The following is an 18,896-nucleotide window of genomic DNA, read 5'->3' on the forward strand; positions in this document are numbered from 1 at the left end:
TTCTAGCTCTACTTCAATAGGAAAAAAAAATTCTCACTCAAAAGCGATGGGCAGGAAGAAAAGAGAAAGGATTCCAGAGAAAAGAACATAGTTTACCTTTAAAATAATGACTCATTTTATTTTTTCTTTTTAATATGTAGTTATAAATATATTTTGTCAAAATATATGATCAATATTGTCAAAACATTTGCACATAAAGTCATAAATAAGGTCAAGGTGAATGTTTAGGTTTTTTTCCTTTTTTTTTTTTTTTTTTTTAAGATAAAAGTCCAGCTATAAGGAAGCAGTCTGTGTAGGGTGTGGGTGAGTGGATGGTAGTGTGTGTGTGTGTGTGTGTGTGTGTGTGTGTGTGTCCAAGGACTGCTGATCTCAGCGGCACCCACATCCCTCTACTACCATCTCCTGATAATTTTTCAGTACCACCTTGTCATACTCATCCAGGTACAGCATGGAGATGGCACTCAGTTCAGTGGGAACACAACAGGCTTTGGGGATACTGGAATTGACAGAGTTGACCAGGGTCTGCACAATGGCGTGGTTGGTTGAGTTGAGGTGGTCAGCCAGTGGAAAGGGGCAGTCCCCATGGCAGTAGAAGGCCTGGTAGCCTGGTGGGGCCACAATCCAGTCATTCCAGCCCACATCACTGAAGTCCACATAGAGCGAGTGGCGTCGGCAGTTCTTACTCTTCTTTCGGGCCCGCTGTGGGTGATGCTTGGGGCTACGCTTGGCCCTCCTCCGTCGGGTCAAGACATGTCCCCGGCCATCATGGCCAAAGGTGACCAGGAGTGGCCGGAGCTGGGCCCAATCCCCACTCCCTTGAGGTAACGATCGGCTAATCCTGACGTGCTGGCCCTGGTGGGTCCGTGTCTGATGGAGGTGAGTCACCTCAATGGCCAGCCCATAGTTTGGCTGCTTCTCCTGGGTCCAGCGAAGGACTGCAGGGCTCACATCAAAAGTTTCCCACCGTGTCACATTGTGGTGGACCAGTCTCGTGTCCAGTAGTCGTGTGATGAGGTGCCCAGACACCAGTTCTGCCGGGGGCTTCATAACCTCATAAATATTTATTCTGTGGAAGCCCTGCTCCCAATCAGGGCCCTGGTCCACCTGCTCCCGGAAAAGTCGAAGTTCTGCGGACGAGATCACCTCATTCTCTGGGATGCTGCTGAGGTTAAAGAGGAAACGAAAAGCAGAGTTTTCGCTGGTCCCTGGGATGTTCTCCAGATGTTCTAGGCACAATTGGGAAGGGAAAGAAAAAGAAAAAAAGCAAAAAAAAAAGAACACATGAACTGTCTGAGGGACTGAAAAGTCAAGAAATAGTTAAGGGTTGGGTGATGAGTGGTGAATTCTGCTTATATGGTGGAAGCCTATTTGGGGGAAGTAAGTATATCTTTTAATTTAAAGAAACAGACCAATGGGGCAAGCTAGCAAACTCGGAGAGACATAGCCAGCATTCGGCAAGCACCAAAGACAAAGTATCTCTCAGCCTCCTTTATATGTCTAATAATTTCCATGTGTCAACTCCTTACTCCACCACCATCAAGACTCCCCTTTTAAAGCCCTCTTGGCTTTGTGTACACGGTTTTCTTTACAAGTGGCTGTAAAGAAAAAGAGGGGCCAACAGAGCAGAGGCAGGAGGAAACATGCCCACAACCACCCTCTCCCTCTTCTTCCATTTTCGAGTATGTTACTAAACATTTCCCCAGCGATCCTGGAAACACAGAGCATGCCTTGTTGATCATGTTACAGAGGGGAAAATAAATTCCAACACAGTAATGATGCTGGTGGATTAATAACTCAGATTTACTTTGGAAAAGAAACATCCGCTAGGAAACATTCAGATCAGATTACAAGGCCCCTATTGAATAAACCTGACAAACACACAGCTGTAACATTAAATTCAGTAGGTGCTTTGAAAAAAGAAGAAGAAAACGGGCACAAAACCTGGCAGAAAAGGCTTTGATATAGCAAAAACACACCTCTGAGGCTAGCCCACGTCTGAGTGGTGTCATTCCCCCTAACCTCGGCCCCTCCCCTCTGTCTCCGAAAAATAAATTTAGCCACAGCCCTGGAAATTCTTGGAGGTAGGCAGCTCCATTCCCCAGCCTCCGGGATTGGGGGCTTTGATGTAACCTGAACCTTTCTCCCCGAGGGCTTCCACTGCCCCACCAGCCAACCCTACCGGCCCTCCCCCGCCCAGACTCCGGGCAGGGACTGACCTTCGTGGTGGAAGCTCCTCACGGTGTTGGCCCGACTAGCGGGGCGCTCAGGGTACTCCAGAGCGATGCTGTGGATCTGCTCTTCCTCCTCCTCCTCCCCAGACTGGAGCCGGTAAAGATCCCGCATGTATTCCGGGATGACGGCGCTTTTGCTAGGCTGCGGGCGGCGGCGCAGCCCGAACATCTGCAGAAGTGTAGCCTCGAAGTCCCGCAGGAGCTCATGGCTCTGCCCTGAGCGGCGTCCTCCCGCGTGGCTCTGAATCTCGGCGACTTTTTTCTTCCCCGTCTCAGGTATCAAACTAGCATGGCTCGCGCCTCCTAGCAGGACTTGGCATAATAAAACGACCATCAGCATTCGGTTACCAGGAATCATGGTGTCTCTGGGGAGGGGGAGGAGGTGGAAGGTTAAAGAATAAATAAACACCAATAACTAGAGAGAAATAGAGATGTCTCCGCATAGGCATGTAGGGCGAGAGATAGAGGGTCAAGATGGAAAGCAGGTCAGAAAGATCAAGTTTGTGTCTTCTCCCTCACACACCCCCCTCCATCACCAGCTGCAGCCATGCAAGGCCCGAAAGTAGGAATTGCCCTGTAATTACTCGGTCTAACTTGTTTACAGTCAAATAACCCCAAATCAGATAGCCTCCATCCTGTTAATCTTTTTTTGTCCCAACTGCTATCTGAGCCATGATCTCAGCTTGGCTTCTTCAAGGATAAACAGTTAACGTTGAGGGGGTAAAAAAGGGTGGGCGAGGGAGAATTAAAATGCCATCGCTCTCCACTTCAGACCTTCAGCCTCTCCCCCTCGTTCCTCCACCCCCACCTCCTTCCTCCGCCCTCCCAGCCCAACTTCCACAACTTCCAGCTGGTTCCGAGCAGGAGGGAGGGAAAGCAGGGACGCAGGGGCAGGGTAAAGACACAGGACCGCGGGGTCCAGAGACCGAGGCCGAGAACGTGGTCTGGGAGCTGACAAAGTGGCTTGAAGGTTTATTTTACTCTGGCTGATGAGTTTGAAATGCCCAGCAAAAAAGCATCGGAGCGTACCCGCTCGCTTACTCCCCGGGAAGGGGCGGCGGGGGAGGGGGGTTGATCCCAGGAGCGACCTCAGAATTTTGACAAGCAGCTGGGAACGCAACACGGGGGCATCGGGCACTGCTCCCCCCTCACCCCCCCCCCCCGGCAAGTGGGAAGGGGGGCTGATTATCCCATAAGGTACAACCCCGCGATGCGGACTTGCATCTCTTTAGCCCCCTCTCGCTCCGCTTTCTTGCAACGCACCCGAACTGAGAGTGCGAGTGGGAGCAAGCAGCACTTTGCACAGAGCCCGTACGTCCTGCGCGCCGCGGCTGCCTGGCCGAGACGGAGGCGACAGCGCTGCTAGAAAGCGGAGTGTGGGCTCTGGGAGGAAGGTCCGACGGGAGGGACCCGAGGCGAGCAGGGGTGGAGAGGGCAGAATGATTCCCGGGAAGGGAAGGAAGAGGTGTCTACTCACTGACAGAAAACAAGGCATATAATAACAGTCCATGATTCTTGACAGCCAATCTGGAACAAACTTGCTGGAAAGGCTCAGAGGAGGTGCTGCAGCGCGTTGCTCTGGATGGCACTACGGAATGGCTCCTAAAATGAATATTTGAATATAATGAGACTCTGGCGCAGACTGGCTCGGTTTTTCTTCCAGCCCCTCCGAGTCACGTGAGCGTCGAGGCCCCGCCCCGCGCCTGGAGGAGCCCGCCCTCCCCGCGGCGGGCGGCGAAAGGGCCCACAAACCCCACCGCGGCCCCGCCCCCTCTGCGGAGGCCAACCTCCCAGCCTCCAGCTCCAGCTTCCCGCGGTCCGGGAGGAGCTCGGGCTGCGGTCCGCGGAGCCCTCCGCAGGTACCCCAGCTCCGCGCGCGGAGGACGCGGGCCTCGCCTCTCTCGGCGGCGGCGTGCGGGGCGTCCCCCCGGGCCCGAGCGCCAAGCGGCCTGAAGCCGGAGGATCCGGGGCGCACTATAGGGGCTGCGCCTCTTCGGCAAGAACCCGGCTCCAGTGGGGCCGGGAACGGGGACGGCGGAGTCTCAGCCTCTCAAAGCCTCACCGCCAACGGGCACTTAAAGAAAGCGCCCAGGGACCCGCGGACGTGCGCGCGTCCCCCGCCACTGCCTCCCCGGAGTATCTGCGAGGCCAAATATTGCTCCCGGCGACAGCCAGTCACCTCCTGGCGAACGCCTGCCCGTGCTCAGACAAACCGGGCAGCCTTTTGAGCTCCCAGCCAAAAGCTGCTGACCAAGTCACGCACGGGGCGGAGGGAGGAGGTGGCTGACGGCGATCGACGTGGGAAAGTGGGGAGGGAGCCGCCGCTAAGCTATTTTCTCGAGTTCCTTTACGGGGAGACTCTCCGCACCGCGTCCCCCAGAGCAAAGAGTAAATCCCCAAAGAAAGCGGTCGGCCTTGCCCTTCTGGGCGGAGGCGGACTCCGATGGAGGCGTCGCGGCGGGGAGAGGGCGCATCCCCAGTTTCGGGTCTTAATGTCGCCGAGGTTTTACAACTCCCGACCCGACGCAGAAAGGAAATCCCACCAAGTTCCCAGGAGTCGAGAAAGCCGTGAACAGCTTTCGGCCTGCGCTCGACCTCTGTGTCTGCATCTCTCTCTGCAGCCAGCCTGATTTTTTAAACCACCACTCCTCCCCCCGGCCACCCCCGCCACCCCCCCGCCACTTCCTTCCCCCACCCCCTTCCTCCTTTGCACCAGCTGCACAGTCGCAGCAAATATTTCTTGAGGAATTCACCAACCCACAGCTCAAGGAATTGCTGGGATGTCCTAACTAACTGAAGATGCTGCGCGCGTGGGTCTCTCAGCGCAGGGGCCTGTTCGAAAACCTGGCCCGCGCAAGTCTGCGTCAGCGTGGGCCCGCTCCGGGTCCCGAGCCGCTCCCCTCGCCCTCCAGAGTCCCTCCAGAGTTCGGTCGCTGCAGAGACCGAGGGCTCAGGTTGCCCGCCTTACTTTCCCCCACGAACTGGGGTTTCTTCTTGGGGGCACTCCAGGGTAGCCTTTGAGGAAGAGGAGTGAAAAACCAAGCGCTTAGCCCTCCCTCCGGGCCGCGGCTGCCCGGCGCCGCCCGACGCGGAGGGCCGGGGTGCGGAGGCCACGGGCGCCCCTGCGCGACAGTCCCCGCCAGGAAAGAGCCGCGCTGCTGCTTGAGCCGCTTTAGGTCTTCCCGCTGCCGCGCCACCGGGGCTGACGGCAAAAGGGTTGGGGAGGGCAAAGAGGTTTTTCCTTTTCTTTTCCTTTCTTTCCTTCTTTCCTTTCTTTCTTTTTTTCTTCCTTTCTCTCTCTCTCTCTCTCTCTCTCTCTCTCTCTCTCTCTCTCTCTCTCTCTTCTCGACGCCAGGAACCCTAAAAAAGCCCTGTGGGAGGAGTTCCAGAAATAGGAAAAGCAGACGGAGAGGGGCCGGTCCCTGAGGGGCGAAGGGACAGTGGAAGGGGCCGGCGCCCGGAGTCCCCGGACAATCCCAGGGTGGCTGCGGGAGCGCACCGGGCGCTAAAACGCAAAGGCTGGTTGTATTTCAATTTCGGGTTCAGTGAGATTCATCTTTAATCGCGTCCTCCCCCTCAACTCCCCCCAAATTTTTAATTAAAAAAGATAAAAGCCGAAAGGAACTTTCATCTTCTGAACTTTTTCTTGGGGGGGCGGGCGGGGTGTGCAACTCAAGGCGACTGTCCTTTACTTCCCTGCTTGAGTCTTCTCCCAGCACCAGTTCCGACGTCACCTCAGTTTACCAACTCCCTGACTTTGGGGCTTTTTCACGTCTCCCAAAGCCTTGAGCCCACAAACCATGCACATAAGAAGTGCCCACGAGGCCGCAGGCCCAACTCCGGCCGGGAGGGTCCGCAGGGACTGGAGATTCCGGGGACCCGTTCCTGTGGGCTCCGCGCGGGGAGAACCATGAGGAGCCGCGCGTCAGCCGTGCAGCTCGCCCGCGACTCCCTCTAGCACACGGCTACACCGGGAGGCTCGTCCCCGAGCGCCTGGCATCCTGGCCACGGAGACCCTACACGATGAAACGAGAGTGGCGCGGCTCCTGGGGTGCTGCGAGCCCACGAAAATAGCTCGTGGCGGAGGTGCGCCTTGCCGCCGCAGGTCGCCAGCTCTCCCGGGCTCCCGCGGGCGGGGGGCCGCGGCGGGTGACACTCCCCTCTGCGCAGCCCCTCGCGAGGCGCGCACGCTCCGGAGGCAGAAGAGCTGCCCTCCGCACGCAGAACCACCCCAGTCAGGTATTCTCCCTGCACCTGGCCGTCCCCTCGCTCTCTCCTGACTTCAGAGCCGACACTCCTTTCTCTCCTGGCCCTTCCCGTTGCGGGTAGACTGATGTTCGCTATCCCCTCCAGACCTCGCAGCGCCCCCCCTCACCCTCCCCCCAACGACCCCCAGCTAAAGGCTTCTCTCCGTCCCCAAACCTACTCAGGTGAAAATAGCCCGGGGCCGCCGAACGGAGACAGTGGCCAGGGCAGAGGAGTAGTGTCTTTCAGTGCCAGCATCCCTACTTATAGCACAACCTGGGGGGGGGGGGGCACCTTTTGCCGCGGCTACAGCCAGGGTCCCGAGCTTCCTCCTCCGCACCCCCCACCCCAAGGATGCGCCTCGGCCCCCTCTATCCGGCGCCCCTCGCCAGGCAGCCTTGCTCACCATAGATCCCTGCAGTAGCGGGCTCGCCAGCAGCAGCTTCTGGGGACCTCTGAACGGCTGCAGTGAACTTAGGCGAGGGCCGAGGACTGGGGTGCTGCAGGCTCGACGGGAATCCCATGAGGGAGAGAAGCGAAATACAGTGCGCGGAGCAGCAGCGGCGTCTAAGGCTCCCGTCCCTGGGCTGGGATGCCACTCACCTAGCTTCCGGGCCGGGTTCCGCACTCCTTCCCTCCCTCCCTCCTGCTCTGCCCTCTCGCATCTTCTCCTTCCTCCTCTTTCCCTCAGTCTTTCTTTCTTTCCTTCCTCCTCTTCCCCGCAGCCCCTCCCTTCTTCCCTCCTCCCTCTCTGGCCTCCCTTTCTGGGATGGGAGCCCCGCCCACATCCTCCCCTCCAGCAGCCGGGCCTCGCCTCGCAGGCCCGGGTCCCGGAAGCCCGGGCAGCGCTGGAGTCCGCAGCTACCGCCACCGCCGGGGCTGGGACTCAGCTGCCTCAGCTCTGGGAAGCGGCCGGGACTCACCTGGGGACCACGTGCGTAGGTACTAGAAAGCATGCACCGACTAGTCGCAGTACCTTCCAAAAATACCCATGGGAGTCTGGGCTTCCCTGAGTTTAGAGTAACTGCTGCCCAAACTGATGATTAAAACATTGAGTAATCACCGTTTACCCCGAGTAATTAGAGATAATGAAACACCTCTAAAACCAGGTTATGGAGAAAGGAGCTGTTGGATTGGTTTAAAGGGTGGCCTTCCATAAACTGTTAAAGGAGTTCCAAAGGTTGAGAAACAGGCTGTGCACAGAGTTGTGTGCCAGAGAGAGGTACTTCTTTGGCTATTAAAAAGGTGACTTTCCTTCCAAAACATTTTTTTTTTAAATGCTTCTTGTGGAAAGCCGTGGGGATGACCCTCAGGAAGACAGCCCCAATAAACAGTCCACCAGGCCTAACCCTGTGAAGGACGGAGATGGCTTGGAGACTGACTGGGGGCCACGTTCCTTTATAGTTAGAAAGGTCTGTTTGTAACTCAGAAGCCCTCTAAGAACCTCCACAGCAGTTATTTCTGCTGTTATTATTGTTTTGTTTGGTTGTTTGTGGTGCACCTAGGAACCCTTCACCTCAGTAAACTGACCTTCCGAGGGGGTAACCACTACAGAAGTAACAACCTTTTTGGCCACAGGGAGACAAAAGATACCCTTTGGTTTGTTTTTGAAAGGAAGAAGGGGGATGAGGAGTTGGCCCTTTCCTACAAGAAAGTGCTAGTAATCATATTAGCAGGGAGGTGGAATGTGTGGCTTTAAAAACCCTTCCCAAACAAACAGGAGCTAATTTCACACAGTGCCTCTGATGGAGCAGTGTGGGAGCGATCAGCATCATCTCCCTGTTTTACAAACATGGAAGGGGAAGGACAGCCAGGTTCAAGGGACTTGCCTAGAGCCCTAAAGTAAATCACAACCTCTGCTCTGGAGTCCTGAGCTAATGCCACAGGGTGGGGCTGAGGGTCACAGCCCTGAGCTCCAGGTAACCAGGCTAGTGCTGGAGGACTGAGCATTTCCTGTCCTGGTTTTCTTTTCCTGGCATAGACATTGCACTTCACTGTCACAGCAAAGCATTTAGGTCTTTACTTAAACAGCTATTGGTCCAGAGTAGCTTTTCTAGACAAACGTTACAGTTACACACCTTCGATAGTTAGAAAACAGGAATTACGACGGGTAGGAAGTACATGAGATCAGATAAACAACTGTGAGAGCAGGGCCACAGCATCCTGCCCTCTTTTCCAAGTTAGGCCTGTGAGGTCATTTAGCCCAATAATGCATCAAACAACAGAAACAAGCTGTATCGTTTTGGGCAAGTCCTTTAATTCCTAAGGGCCTCATTTTTCTCATTTGCAGAATGAAAGGATTAGGCCAGACAATTTCCATGTCCCCCTTTCAATTTGAGTATGATTTAATTTCTTAATTGAAATTTTATTAAACATCTACCTTCTTTCATTTTAAATCACTTTGAGCCTACCTCCTCTGAGAACCTCTGATTAAACAGGGCAGGGCAATACCACCACCCTGAAAGGATGACTGACAGTATCCCTCCAGCTTCCAACATAATCAAAATTACATTAATTATTATTAATAACAACCCAAAATTAAAACCCCATTAAATAGTTACCTACTGTCCATCCTGGGGCATTAGGCAGTGTGTTGCTTCACGCACAATGACTGGAGTAAAGACAGATTCAATGTTCACTGAGCCCCCTAACCAATCACTATTGTTTTTTAATCATTAACAAAACATGTTCCTTAATATTTACACTCAAAAACGGTAGGGATATGCTGTGATTAAAAAAGCAGGGCTTTATTTAATTTTAAGACAACAGATAATAGTTCGTTTTTTTAAGCCCAAATGTGTTTGGATGACGGCTATTTTCTCATGTTATTGAAACCCAGACAATAAAATAGCCAGCGAGGAATCCAGGAATTTCTAATGAAGCCACCTGACATACCTTGTTTAGGCCCTGATATGAAACTTTACATGCCTGGTGGGAGGACTCAGGTCCAGATCTCTCGGGACAGCTTTTGTCTAGCCCATATTTGAGATGGGTGCATGCCATCTAATATCAACTCCTTTTACTGGCTCATCTTTTCCTTTCGCTCATGCCAAAGAACAAATTATGTGTTGGTTAGAGAGCTTGAGCCAGTCAGAGTTGGTGAGGGCAGCTATCCACTCTTTTCCCAGCTCAAGCTTTCTTGTGAGTTGGGGTATGTTTATAGATCATAATACAGATGAGCCAAATGAAACTGTACCCTTAAAGCATATAGATTAGGAAGAGAAATTCACCATATTTTTAAGAGCAACGATCTCTTCCGCTGCTACTCAGAGTGACAGGCATTCATTTGTTGTTGTTTTCCTGGGGAGCATTTAGAGAAAGTAGCTGGACAGCAAGCCTGCGGGACAGCCTTTCTCCAGGTATGTTCTGAGGGCCATACGCTTCAGAACAAGGTTGGATGTTCTGATAAAATACAGATTTCCTGGCCCTGCCTGACTGAGATCTGGCCCCAGAAATTTATGTATTTCACAAAGTTTCCTGGTGATTCTGAGCACACTAAAGCTCCAGCACCACGATTTTAACCCTTTGCGGTCCAATGTTATTTTTGGAATTCAAACAGTCTGGTCCAAATTAATTGACGGGATTGAATGTTGAACTTTTTAATGTTCTTATTGCTCGACGTTGGACCTGCTCCTAGCACCTGGTCTGTCGAGTCAGCCTCGAGGTTGGACCGAAAAGGGTTTTAAATGTTATTTCACTTATATTTCCAGGCCTGATAGATATCATTAAAAAGCTGATGCCTAGACATTACCAAACAAGCAAGGAATATGCTTGACTTGTGCTTTGTAAACTGTTATGGTAATTGCAGAATTACTATGCCTAGAGCACATGAAATAGGTCTCTACAAATGACAAGATTTCTAATCCTGTAGAGGTAGTAGCCCTTGCTTCTAGGTCTTCGATTAAGAGCAATATCAGATCTTTAAACCTTTGCCAATTAAGTGACTGTTGAAGTGATGTAAGGGTACTTTGAAGGAACTCCTAGCACCATTGCTGACTTTTGAGAAGCAGTAAGATAGATAAACTGGAATTGGAATTATAAGGTATCTTGGAAACTGCCCAGGACCATTCATTTTTCTCTTACTAATATTTACCATTAGTTACATATTTGCTGTCTAGCCATCACAACACCCCTCCTAAAGTCACTGTTCCAAAGATGGGAATCTGAAATTTAGGGAGGTCATATGCGTTGTTCAATGTCACAGAGCTAATAGATAATAGATCAAAAATTCAGACCACGTCAGTTTGTCTCTCTGCCTCCACAGGTCAAGAGCTGGGAGAGCTGGATCCCCATGGCCACAGCTTCTGACTAAACAAGGCTTGTCCTGGAGGCTTTTCCCACGGCCAAGGCACCAGCTGCCGCCCCATCGTTACAGGCTGCTATTACAGAGAATTTTAGGTATCTACCCAGTTCTTAGAAGAACACAATCAAGACCCAGAAAGGTATCTCCTTTGGATCTAATTACAAAGCCCACCGTAGGGCAAGACTTCATGGGACCTTCTCATATCTAGACAACGAAGCTGCTTACCTCTCCTGGGTATCAGTTTCCTTACTGTAAACTGTGAGGATTGACCAGGTTCCTCACAGGTCTTTCTCAGGCCCCAAGACTGAGAATCAATCTACCTACTAGTTAAAATCGTGGTCAAAGAGCTTAAACTCCGGAGTAACTGGTTTCCCCACTTATAACCAGAGAATAAAAATTTCTATTTCATAATGGTCTCAGAAGCATTAAATGAATTAGTGTAATAAAATGGCAGGCACATAAGTGCTCAGTAAATATTAGTTCTTCTTTGCAAAGAAAATTACATGAGCAAAGTAGGTGAAGAGCTACTCTGATATTGAATTTTATTTACAGTTAGTGATAAACTTTTTAAAGGAAGGGGCTATATCTCACATTTATCTTGTAGTCATTAGTGCTGCACATATCTCGGTGTTGATTGAATGAAGGCTGTTTACGTGAATCAGTATTCACTGAGTTACCACTCAGCGGGATTTGTCTACATAGATCTGATCCAGGAACATATCTCTGCCAAGATAACTAATAACTGACAAAGTGACAGTCATAACGACTGAGAACAAGGAAATTATGGACTAGGTGTTTTACAAAGTATTTTTCATCTCTGATTTCTCTGATGCTTAGCACTTCTGACCTGAAACAGTTTTTCTCTATACTTCTTGCTGAAATGTAAACTCATTCCCCTTTCTCTGGTCTGAAGAAGAAACTTATGCCTGATTGCAAAGTTCTCCTTCAAACATTTGAGACTGTTGCCAACCCTTGATATACCTCCCTCAAAGCTAACTAATACTGGATTCTCATTGAATAGAATAAAATACAATACTACTTCAGTTCCCCATGTCTTAAATTGTTGTCTCACTACTCTCTGGAATATGGTTCTTTTTTTTTTTAATCCTTTAAAACAGACCATCAAAAAATGGACGGACAACTCTAATCAAAACTCCAGAGAGATCAGACAGATGAGAAGACTGCTTTTATGTTTTAACATGCTTAACATGTGGATGGCAGACAGGGCATGGCTATTGAAATTCCTCCCTTTCCAAGGAGGGGTTATCCCAAAGAGGATGAGATTGGCACACAATGAAGGAGATTTGGCTTCTTTCTGTTTAGCCTTCTTCTGCTAAAAAATGGTCAATGGCACCCACCTGATTCTACAGAAGGCATGTCATTTTGAAAGAGGTTCTTATAGAATGGGTGGAGAAGATTCAGAGTGGAATGTCTTCGTTCTCAGCGCACACATCCTTCACATTCTCTTTCTCTCCCTGTTGTGCCTGAACAGTGTGAGCTGGATAGAACTGCACTGCCACCATGGGGATGAGACTCCTGCATGGACATCTGGCTGTACCAAATGAGTTGTGGTTTCCCAGCCAAATGTCAATTGGACAACACAATCCAACATTCTCCCCTCAATTCATGCTCACAGCTTTCTAGTCTTTTGCAAGGAAACCTTTGTGTGAAAGGGGTATGTGACCCAAGAAATTTTAATTGTATAAATAAAACTTGGATGTTTTTACAAAGAGTCTAAATATTTCATGTCCTTGAGTGGGGTGAGAGGCAGAGTTATCTTCAAGAATGCATGTATATTATTTGTAATGCCCTCAGGGATTATGTATAGATGTAATTAACACTCAAAATGCTTGCAATGTCCATTTTGTGAAAATTCATCAAATTGTATACATGAGGTTTTTGTACTTTTCATGTTATATTCAATAAAAGTTGCTAATATGCTTTTGAAATTATTTTTAAGGTTATATTCTTTTTAAAAAATACATTTTATTGATTTTTTACAGAGAAGAAGGAAGAGGGATAGAGAGTTAGAAACAGCAATGAGAGAGAAACATCGATCAGCTGCCTCCTGCACCCACAACCAAGGTACATGCCCTTGACCGGAATTGAACCTGGGACCCTTCAGTCTGCAGGTCAATGCTCTATCTACTGAGCCAAACTGGTTAGGGCTAAAGTTATATTCTTTGACCATCCCTTAAGCCCACTAGGAAGAGACAATGTTTATAGTCACCCCTGGTAACCAAGGGGTTGCACAGGGTAAAATTAGGAGATCTGTAGTCTGACGGTGGCCACCACACCGAGGAAACAGGCCCATGGCTTCAGGAAAGCCACTCCAGGGCCTCCCAAAGAAAAGCAGTTGCACCAACCAAGGCCTGGCCACTGGGGACCAGAGCAACCCACGATAGAGGCCAAGGTGCCCCAGGTGCTCAGCATTTCTCTCAAGCCAGGGGAGGGCAGGGACAATGGGCCAGAAAAGAAGCGCCTAGAGGTATCTGAGCTTTGTACTCAGCATTTCCCCCTCCTTGGCTTTGGCTGAGAGGCTCAGACTGGGCGTTGCAAAGAGTCAGATCCTGGGGGGAAAGGCAGGCACCTCAGACACGCATTTTTTTAAGACGGAAATGCTCTAAGCCCAACAGAGAGGTAACAGCTTCAAAGAAATAAGCTTCATCCTCAGATTCGGGGAGCCCTGGGCTGGGAGGAGGGGCTTCGTCCCGGATAGTAATAGAGAAAACAGGACTCCGAAAGGGCGCCTCTCTTGACGCCTCACCAAAGCCGAGTCCACGCAAAGAGACAGGCCTTCAGTGCGGTTTGGCCCCTTTTGAGGCCTTGCGTCCCTAGGCCCAGACTCAGAGATCCCGCAAATTCAAACTCAAAAGGAGTCAGAGAAACCGAGGAAAGGTGTCGAGGGGCTGAGGTGGGAGGAAAGAAAAGTGTGAGGCGGGTGAGGGGTTGCAGGAACCCGCGGACCCACGTTGGCGAGCAGCAAGACGCGCGGTGCTCTCACCTCCTGCAGGCAGATGGAGAAGGAGGTGCGGCCATCCAGAAATCCCGAGCCACGCTGTCCCTTCGCCACTGCAGATGCGTAGCAGGCCGGGGACCAGAGCCTCGCCAGGCCCAGTGCCTCCCCACTCCCCGCGGGCGGGCTGGCGGGATCCTCAGGCCAGCTCGCTACCCCCGCGCCCTCTCTGGTCCCACGCAGGGTTGGGCTTCACCGCGCGCGTCCCTGATGCCCCAGGGCCATCCGAAGAGGCTCGGGAAGCTGCCGCGCCCTCTCCTGGGGCCCTCCCCGCGCGCCCCCGCGGCGACGCTCCATGAAGTGGCCCCGAGTGGGCGCAGGGTGGGCGTGGGTCCCCCTGCCCGCCGGCACCGCGCCCGCGCGCTTCCCGCAGCCGCGCAGTGTGCACCGCCTCGGCAGCGGCTGGCCGCGGGCCCTCGCTATTTTTAGCCGGGCGCTGCACCTTCCTACCTGCAAGAGCTCGCCCCACTCTCAGACTCGTTTTGCAGGATTTGTGCCCCAGGTGGCTAATCTGACCCACACTGAACAAACAGCAGGCGCCTGGGCAACGGGGCGAGCCGCGCACAGAATTTACAGAGGCTCCTCGGATGCCCAGAGGTTCTCCCCTCTTTCTCCATCTACCTGGACGTGGATGCTCTGGGCCCTTCCTGGAGGAGGAAGAGGAAGAGGAAGAGGAAGAGGAAGAGGAAGGGGAAGGGGAAGGGGAAGGGGAAGGGGAAGGGGAAGGGGAAGGGGAAGGGGAAGGGAGAGAAGGGAGAGAAGGGGGAAGGGAAGGGAGGGAAGGGAGGGAAGGGAGGGAAGGGGGGAAGGGGAGGAAGGGAGAGAAGGGAGAGAAGGGAGAGAAGGGAGAGAAGGGAGAGAAGGGAGAGAAGGGAGAGAAGGGAGAGAAGGGAGAGAAGGGAGAGAAGGGAGAGAAGGGAGAGAAGGGAGAGAAGGGAGAGAAGGGGGAAGAGGGAAGGGAAGGGAAGGGAAGGGAAGGGAAGGGAAGGGAAGGGAAGGGAAGGGAAGGGAAGGGAAGGGAAGGGAAGGGAAGGGAAGGGAGAGAAGGGGGCAGGGAAGGGAAGGGAAGGGAAGGGAGAGAACAGGGCAGGGGGGTCTTAAAGCGGCTCCTGGGACAATCTGCTCCTGGTCCTTGCAGTTCTCCCCCTCCTCCCCCCCCCCCGGCCCCCCCACCACACACACACACATATACCCTTGGATGTGATAAAACACAGAGAACAGAAGTCCCGATTATACTCACAGAAAATTAAATTTAAATCTGGACAGTATTTGTTAAGCTTCCTTCCCCAGCTAATCACCCCCTCCACCACCCCTTCGTCTTCTGCCAGGTTTTTCCCATCAAGTGAGGAAAACAGTGTCGTCCACTCGTGTCTGAGCTCTTGGGATCTGCTGTTCTACTTGCCAAGCCCAGCAGTGGTACCTGCGGGTTTATGCAACAGTAGGGGGGAGGTTTTCAGGCTAGGAAGAGGGGGATCGGATCGGGGACCAGGGACCTGGCGTGGAGAAGGCCAGCAGTCCTGTGAGATGTGCTGGTGGTGGTGGTGGTGGGGGCGGCTTCAGATAGAGGAGCAGCAGATCATTGCAAACAACCTTCCCTCAGGCAAGTTACAGATGAAACCTACCAAGGAGACTCCTTTATTTGGCACAAAGAGACTGCAGGTTGGACTTTGAAGTCTTTGTCCCAGAATTCTGTTTTCATTCTGAAAATGTTTGTTCCTTTTCCACTTCCTACACTTTAGGGTTTCAACTCCAGGTGATGGATAAATATGCCTTTCTGTGCCACTCCTGCCTCTGACTAGTTCTTTAGCCAGAGCCCAGTAGTTTGGGTAACGTGGGTTTACTTCCCCCACCTGTAGGGAGAATTCAGGGGGGAAAAACGGGGCTAGAAACTGAAGGACTAAAAACTAAAGGTCAAAAGGGGAATTTAAAGCGAGTGCTGCCTTTCTTTGTTGTATTTCAATTAAATGCTAATCTTTTTAAATTAGAGATTCTTAAACTTGCTATGTGACCTCATTAAAGATCTCTCCATGGATTTCAGGGGATCTGTGAAAACCACAGTATGTATGCATACAATTTGGGGGATAAATGTAAAAGCGCATGGAGGTGGGGCATCATTTTATCAAATTCTCAAAGGGATTTGGGACCCAGAAGAGGTTGGAAAACCTTTAGACCAGTGGTTCTCAACCTGTGGGTCGCGACCCCTTTGGGCGTCAAAGGACCCTTTCACAGGGGTCTCCTAAGACCATTGGAAAACACATATATAACTACATATTGTTTTTGTGATTAATCACTATGCTTTAATTATTTTCAATTTGTAACAATGAAATTGGGGGTCACCACAACATGAGGAACTGTATTATAGGGTGGAGGCATTAGGAAGGTTGAGAACCACTGCTTTAGACTATGATACATGTGTTTAAATCTTTCTTGTTGGGATAATGCCTCCAAGTTGCACACAAGCAAACCTTGATTTGGTGGCACAGAGCTCGCACACCCAAGAGCAGAATGTTCTTAAGTCTTCACTGAGATGGCAGGGCCAGTGCACACAGGGGAAAGGCTTCTGGTAGAGGCCAGAAAAGCAAGAGTGATTGGGAGCCCAGATCCTTGCTTACCACTACCTACCCACCCAAGCCTCTGGAGATTCTTAATTTGTAGATCAAGTCCCAGAGTGTATGTGAAATTAATTTACAGATCACAAAACACATGGCTGGTGGCACTTATGAAAATAAATGCTGATGGAGTTTCTCATGCTTGTTATAATTAGATGAGCAATTTTGTAAGTAATTATAATTATGTGAATATTTGCATATTTTCTCCAACTTAGAAGGAAAATGAACATGCTTTGGATTCCTAACCATTTTGTTAGGCATCTTCATGTTTCATTATCTCATTTAATCCCTGAAACAATTTATGGCTTATATACTATAGCTATCCCAACTCCCCCTCCCCCTCCACTTTCCTTTAAACATCTGAAGAAAGAGAGGCATAGAGAGGTTAAGTAAATTGCCCAAGGCCACCCAGCTAACAAACACCAGATTTCAACTCCAGATGAGGTCTCTACTTTAGAGAGGGGAAATTAGAGAAAGAACAAATTTTGTTCAGATTTAGGTAAATTTAATCCCTATGGTATTTGTGCATTCTGTGCAAAAGTACAAGAGGTTGAAATTGAGCAGCTACACTTGGGGTGATCTGTCTTCTCATATACTCTTTGTGGGGAAAACTGTCTTTAACCCATTCACTTCCTTTTCATTCCTTCCATAGTTCAGGTTCATTGGCATCTTAATGGAAGTTTATACACATAGTTTCTTATTAGTGCCATCTATGCTTCAACTAATTAGGCAGCCTTAGAAAGGAAAGAACACGTCTGTGCTTCACGCTGCAACCCCTTCCAATAACCCTTATACTAAGAACTACTGTCTTCAGCAGATAACAGCTGGCAAAACTGAAACCCTCCTCCAAAAGGGTTAATATCTCACCCAAAGTGAATTAGCAAAAATGTAGCTTTTATTTCCTTTTGTTGTTGTTGTTGTTGTTTGTTTGTATTATCTAATTATAGCACTGATGAAGACAAAACAGATTCATTTTGCTGTTCCCTAAGATACGGGTACATTAAAGAACTACCACCGCACTGGTCCACTTTCTTTTAAATACTTTCTTATGCCTTTAGCATTGGTTTGTGGGTTTGTTCCACAGACAGTTCTCCTATTTTGTTTCTCTTTAGCATAAAATCCATAATACCAAACTCTACACTACATGGTTTGTGAAAGCTCCAGAGAGCAGGCAGACATCTGTTCTTGATCTTTAATTATGTTTTAATTATGGCTTGAGAACCAGTATCACAGAAAATTATGCCCAAAAGCAAAAACAAAAACATTATGGATCATAGTAGGCACTTTGCTAAAAAAGAAATGAATTATGGTATGTTTCTCTACAGAACTCAGGTTACTGGACTGTGGTAATAGATGAAAACGTCTTCTTAGTAACATTTTGGTACTTTAATTTAAACGAGGGGAGAATGATGAAATGACTTTTAGAAGTTCAGGAGTCGGTGTGATGACAGTTTTTAAAAAATAAACAAGGTTAGATAGCTTGGTTTTAGATATATCTCAAACCAGTTCATACTGTATGTATGATCTTGGATATTTTATGTCTGGAGGCTGCCATATCTTCATGAATTAAATAGGCTGTATGATCTCTAAACTTCAGATGCCAATAAGCTTTTTATGGAAAGTACCAGATAGTAAATATTTTAGGCTTTGTGGGCCAATATTGCTCCTGCCATTTTTCCTTTTCCTCACCTTCCTCCTTCTTCTATTTCCCCCCCCACCTCCTTCTTCCTTCGCCCTCTCTCCTCCTCCTCCTCCTCCTCCTCCTCCTCCAGTTGTTTACAGGTGTGTAAACCATTTGTATTAGTTTGCTAGGGCTTCTGTAAAAAAGTGCCACAAACTGTGTGGCTTAAACAACAGACATTTATTGTCTTGCTGTCCAAGAGGCCAGAAGTTAGAGATCAAGGTTTTGATCGTCAGGGTTGGCTCCTTCTGAAGCTGTGAGGAAGAAACTGTTTTATGCCTCTCTCCTAACTTATGGTGGTTTGCTGCAATCTTTAACATTCCTTGGCCTGTAGAGACTTCACCCTGATCTTGCCTTCATGCTCATATGGCATTCACCCTGTGTGTCTGTGTTCAAACTTCTCCTTTTGTAAGGCCACCAGTCATACTGGGTTAGGGACCCACCCTGCTCATCTGAACTAATTACATCTGCAATGACTCTATTTAAAATTGAGGTCATGTTCTTAGATGCCAGGGATTAGGACTTCAGCCCATGGATTTCATGGGGGACACAATTCAATTCATCAGACCATTCTCAGCCCACACAGAAATAGGTTATGGGCCATAGTTTGCTGATTTCTTTAGTATGGCCCCTGCTAATTCTAAAATTCTCTATTCTTCATGACTTTATGTAACAAATCATCTCTTAAGATCTTTATTCATTTAATAAATTTTTATATGCGAGGCACTGTTTAGATGCTGGAACATAGCAGTGAAAAACTGATAGAAATCATTGTCCACCTAGGTCTTACAGTCTAGGAAAGGCAGACACA

General features: G+C 49.7%; 1 protein-coding gene across 6 annotated transcripts; it reads right to left on the reverse strand.

The window, feature by feature from the left end:
* Positions 1-202: 202 nt before the first annotated feature.
* On the reverse strand, positions 203-14,150 carry BMP4 (bone morphogenetic protein 4). 6 transcript variants are annotated; one of them, XM_036307476.1, is made up of 4 exons: positions 13,784-14,150; positions 3,709-3,833; positions 2,217-2,596; positions 203-1,226 (listed from the first exon to the last, which is right to left on the reverse strand). In XM_036307476.1, the coding sequence occupies exons 3-4, from the start codon at positions 2,587-2,589 to the stop codon at positions 370-372; spliced, it is 1,230 nt and encodes a 409-aa protein (XP_036163369.1). In that variant the 5' UTR covers positions 2,590-2,596; positions 3,709-3,833; positions 13,784-14,150; the 3' UTR covers positions 203-369. The 6 variants fall into 6 exon arrangements, with proteins under 6 accessions (XP_036163369.1, XP_036163349.1, XP_036163397.1 ...); XM_036307456.1 differs by lacking the exon at positions 13,784-14,150 and adding an exon at positions 6,883-7,171; XM_036307504.1 differs by lacking the exon at positions 13,784-14,150 and adding an exon at positions 7,080-7,142 and having other exon boundaries at positions 2,217-2,543.
* Between the last annotated feature and the right edge of the window lie 4,746 nt (positions 14,151-18,896).

This window comes from Myotis myotis, unplaced genomic scaffold (genome assembly GCF_014108235.1).
Source record: "Myotis myotis isolate mMyoMyo1 unplaced genomic scaffold, mMyoMyo1.p scaffold_m19_p_1, whole genome shotgun sequence".
Lineage (NCBI taxonomy): Eukaryota > Metazoa > Chordata > Mammalia > Chiroptera > Vespertilionidae > Myotis > Myotis myotis.

Bases quoted from the DNA above. Each gene is read 5' to 3' on its own strand.
- BMP4 (XM_036307504.1), bottom strand. From the start codon at position 7,141: ATGCGAGAGGGCAGAGCAGGAGGGAGGGAGGGAAGGAGTGCGGAACCC. The intron at 2,544-3,708 runs GTGAGTAGACAC...TATTATGCCAAG, and splicing joins ATATGCCTTGTTTTCTGTCA to TCCTGCTAGGAGGCGCGAGC. The intron at 1,227-2,216 runs GTCAGTCCCTGC...AATTGTGCCTAG, and splicing joins GAGGAGCTTCCACCACGAAG to AACATCTGGAGAACATCCCA.